Source organism: Beta vulgaris, chromosome 2, assembly GCF_026745355.1.
Source record: "Beta vulgaris subsp. vulgaris cultivar EL10 chromosome 2, EL10.2, whole genome shotgun sequence".
Lineage (NCBI taxonomy): Eukaryota > Viridiplantae > Streptophyta > Magnoliopsida > Caryophyllales > Amaranthaceae > Beta > Beta vulgaris.
This window is the reverse complement of record NC_079203.1, coordinates 25,187,528-25,191,253: the sequence shown is the minus strand read 5'-3', so window position 1 is coordinate 25,191,253 and position 3,726 is coordinate 25,187,528. Positions and strand designations below refer to the sequence as shown.

The following is a 3,726-nucleotide window of genomic DNA, read 5'->3' as shown; positions in this document are numbered from 1 at the left end:
TGTTTTAATTTTTGCGTTTATTTCCTGAGGTTGTACCTCTCTTTCTGCATAAAAAAAAAAAGATAGTAAGGACATTTTTTGACTTTATGCAATCCTGTTATCCACATAACCTTCTGTCACTAGCCTGATTTTTAATTTGCCTTTTTATCTTGGTATGAATTGGGAAGTGGAAAGGACCAACGGGAATTTGAACTACATTACCATATTTGGCAATCTAATGCTATCAACCATCTTCTCATTTCCTGCTTAAGAAAGACGATGAACTAATGTAGCAAAGATTTAAAGCTGAACATATACTTATATAAGAAAAATCTTGGAATTAAGTAGCGGAATGGGCTCCTTGCCATTTCAGGGCCACACATCCTGAAATGGATGGGAGCCATTTCCTTTACAAAACAGTGGTAGATTCGAGATCTTACATGTATCAAATGAATAACAACAGCAAGAAGTATCGCCTAAAGCAAATAATGAACGTGAGGTTGATTCACAAGTAACCACCATTGCGGTCGAAAATCTACATTGAGCTTCCAAGCTATGCCTGTATTTCCCAAAACGTCAAGAGCAAGTGACGACTGTACCCACGTTGAGGCATCTACGACAGAGCACATTGCTCTGCTTCTAGGATCTTTCCCTGCCAAATATGATGGGCGATCTTCTTATACAAGCCATCATAAGTGCCAAGGGAAGACAGGCTTAGAGTGTTGCCAACATCCTCTGACTCCATAAAAACTTTACAAGGAAAATTTCCACCAGAAGGCTTGTTCAATGTATCATTAGAATCTTCGGAAGCATTGTTACCTGTCTTCTCTAAATTGCTGTCTGATACTGTCCTCATTGAGTCGCTGGAAGAGCTTTGAGAAATTTGCTGCTTTGTTAAAATAGGTTTCCCGAAAAGCATAAATTTTGGTGTCAACATATCATTTTCCTTAGGACTTTCTTTGAGGGTTGCCATTGTAAGGAACGACGATATGTTTTCTCTGATTTTGTGCTTTGCTGAAATGCCACAATGAAGAGATTTTAGCTCGGGTCCATTTGTAAGAAGACTTGAGTAATTTACTTTGTTTAGATGATCTGACAAGAATTGCCTGAAGTGAGCATGCCTGGCGCCCTGTACACCTGCAGGGACCTCTGCTAAACCAAATACGGAGCCGCTAGGATTATAAGCGCTATTAGGAAATGTTGGCAGCAGATATTGGTCAGCAAAAGGGATTTCCGGAACTTGAGAAACCCTTAGCTTCTTTCTAGGAGGCGAAAATGGAGACATATGGACTGTTGGCATGCTTGCTACTGATTCAACCGACCATGGGTTCACTCGCTTTACATTTTGTAGTAGATCGGGTTCATCCCAAGCAACCTGAAAACCCCATATTTTCACCAACCTGTTAGCAATATGGACAAGAACAATAAAAAATACAACACCCTTCTTAAGGTGTATCGAGGATAACTTTTAGTATTTCCTACGGTTCAAAATATCTGCAACACTTTAGCTCTTATACTATTGATATACTATAAATCACTTATTTTGGTTTTCAGAAACTTTTTTTAGTAAATAAAAAAATAGGAACAAAACAATTTAAAACTAACACCTACCGACTGAAAATAACGAAAAAAAAGGGACAAAAATAAACTAGCAACATATAGGAATAAGTGCGCATCATTATGTTGAAGATCTTCAACAACTTAAGCATCCTGTAAAAAAAATCAACTGAACCACATGATAGCTAATTCTTAAAGTTCCATCTTCATGGTTTTAATATCAAAATTCCAACCTTAATCATAGTGATAATATATCCAGATATATTTGAGATAAATTGCAGAGTAGAGAATAAGAAAATATTCAAGGTACCTGAAGAAGGCGCCAGGGTGAGTTGGGCCAATGAACATGATCAACAACCTGAACACAAGATACAGTCCCCATAAACCAGCTAATGCGGGACGAATCCTCAGTCTCAAAAGCCATCTTAAATCTCATTCCAGCACACCACTGTAAACGCATTGCAGCCCTGACAGCTGCAGTTTTGACAAAGAACTCTGGTGTACTTGCTCTTGGATAGTAAACTACCTCAAATGGTTTACCATCTGCAGCAAGATATGCAGCTTCAACTACAGATTCCGCTCGCACTTTCTCAGTATTGTTACCAGAATTCATCCCCTCGAGATTTCGAGCCATAATCTTATTGTTCTCTTCATTCCTAAGGAAAGCAGCAAATCCACCATATGCGGAACCACAAGTTAACAGTTCTCTCTTAGGCCTCCGAATCCCAACGAACAAATCCCCATTTTCCGTCCTTAGGAAAACAATCGAATCCCCAGCAATGAGCTTCTTCTGATTAACGAAATTACTCCAACCTGTCGTAAGAAGATGTCTCCTAGGAGTTCCTCTATATATATGCCTAAATTTCCAGGTTACCCCATGAACATCCTTAGCCAGGATAGTTTGAACAGGGGGTTCGGCTGAATAATCTAATCTTGGGAAGATAGTTTCGGCACAATACCGAGGAACCGAAAATCCTCCACCATTGTTAGCATCAGATTGAGTCAAGGTTTTAGCAAAAGAAACAGGTTTTTCTGACCCTTCTTCCATTTCATTATTCCCAACAAACCCATCATCACAAGTAGTATCAAATTCATTGCCCCTTAAAGGTACCAACCTAACTTTGGCATAAACTTCATCACTTTCATAATTAGCTAAATACTTAATTCCAATGATTTTACATGGAATTAATGGAGGTATTTTTGGGTATTTTCTAAGATCAATGTTTACTTGAGCATGCTCAATGTGGCCTTGAGGAAAATAAATCACCTTAGAATTAATTACTGGCATTTGGACCATACCTCCTGCACAAGCATGCCATAGCTGAGGATCCAAGCAACATTCTACTTCATTCATGGATTCTTTCCTGGGAAACATAGCATTAATCATCACATTCCACGTATTAAGAAAACCCTTTTTTCTTCTTCTTTCTGCTTCAATAATCAAGATTAAGAGGGTACTAAAGTTAATTTAGTTTTTTTAAACAAATTTCAACTTTTCTAACCAATCAGCATGTAATCCACAAAATACTGTACCTTTGCTTCAGGATCTTCAAGACTGATTAAATATAAAGAGTAAGAAATTTTCTTTATCAGTTCATGCAATCTTTGGAATCAAGAAACAAAAGGCTATATTACCAGAATTTTCTCTGGAGAATAAGTGGGGACAGAGTTTACTGTAAATATTGTGAAGCTTTGTTGTGGAATACCGACAGAGAAGTAGCGATGTACTGTTTAAGAAGGGGAAAGGTTAAGAAATTAGGAGGAAGAGAGAGAGAGATTAGAGACATTGGGGTTGGGGGCTTTGACTGTTTGACATGAAAAAGTGGGGAAAGAGTGAGTGTAATATTTTTCTTTTTGGCCGGGTATAAGCATTAATATTTAGGAGATATAAGTCATATAACACACGATTAATAGGTCATGCGATCAAACGTCACTCCAAGTTCTTTGTAGGTAAGATTTCTCTTATTATTTGTTGGGTAACATGTAAAGTTGTGCAAACAATGGAAGCAAGTGAAGAATGAGCACAGCGCAACGGAGCTACAGAAGACAATCCTCATGATCGAACGGGCGGCTCGACCAAGGTATTGTTGTCTCTAGGTGAGTGCTCACTCATCTGCAGCACACGGGGACTGACAGGCAAAATTGAGACTGGATGGGTGACCAGTTTCCAGCTTCAAGGCAGAATGTTTG

General features: G+C 38.5%; 1 protein-coding gene across 3 annotated transcripts; it reads right to left on the bottom strand.

The window, feature by feature from the left end:
* Nucleotides 1–278: 278 nt before the first annotated feature.
* On the bottom strand, nt 279–3,407 carry LOC104906353 (auxin response factor 18). Of its 3 annotated transcripts, none has more exons than XM_057392555.1 (3): nt 3,070–3,407; nt 1,847–2,964; nt 279–1,354 (listed from the first exon to the last, which is right to left on the bottom strand). In XM_057392555.1, exons 2-3 carry the CDS (start codon nt 2,921–2,923, stop codon nt 593–595), a joined length of 1,839 nt encoding a protein of 612 aa, XP_057248538.1. In that variant the 5' UTR covers nt 2,924–2,964; nt 3,070–3,407; the 3' UTR covers nt 279–592. The 3 variants fall into 3 exon arrangements, with proteins under 3 accessions (XP_057248538.1, XP_057248539.1, XP_010693393.3); XM_057392556.1 differs by having other exon boundaries at nt 1,847–2,900; XM_010695091.4 differs by having other exon boundaries at nt 1,847–3,407.
* Nucleotides 3,408–3,726: the final 319 nt, after the last annotated feature.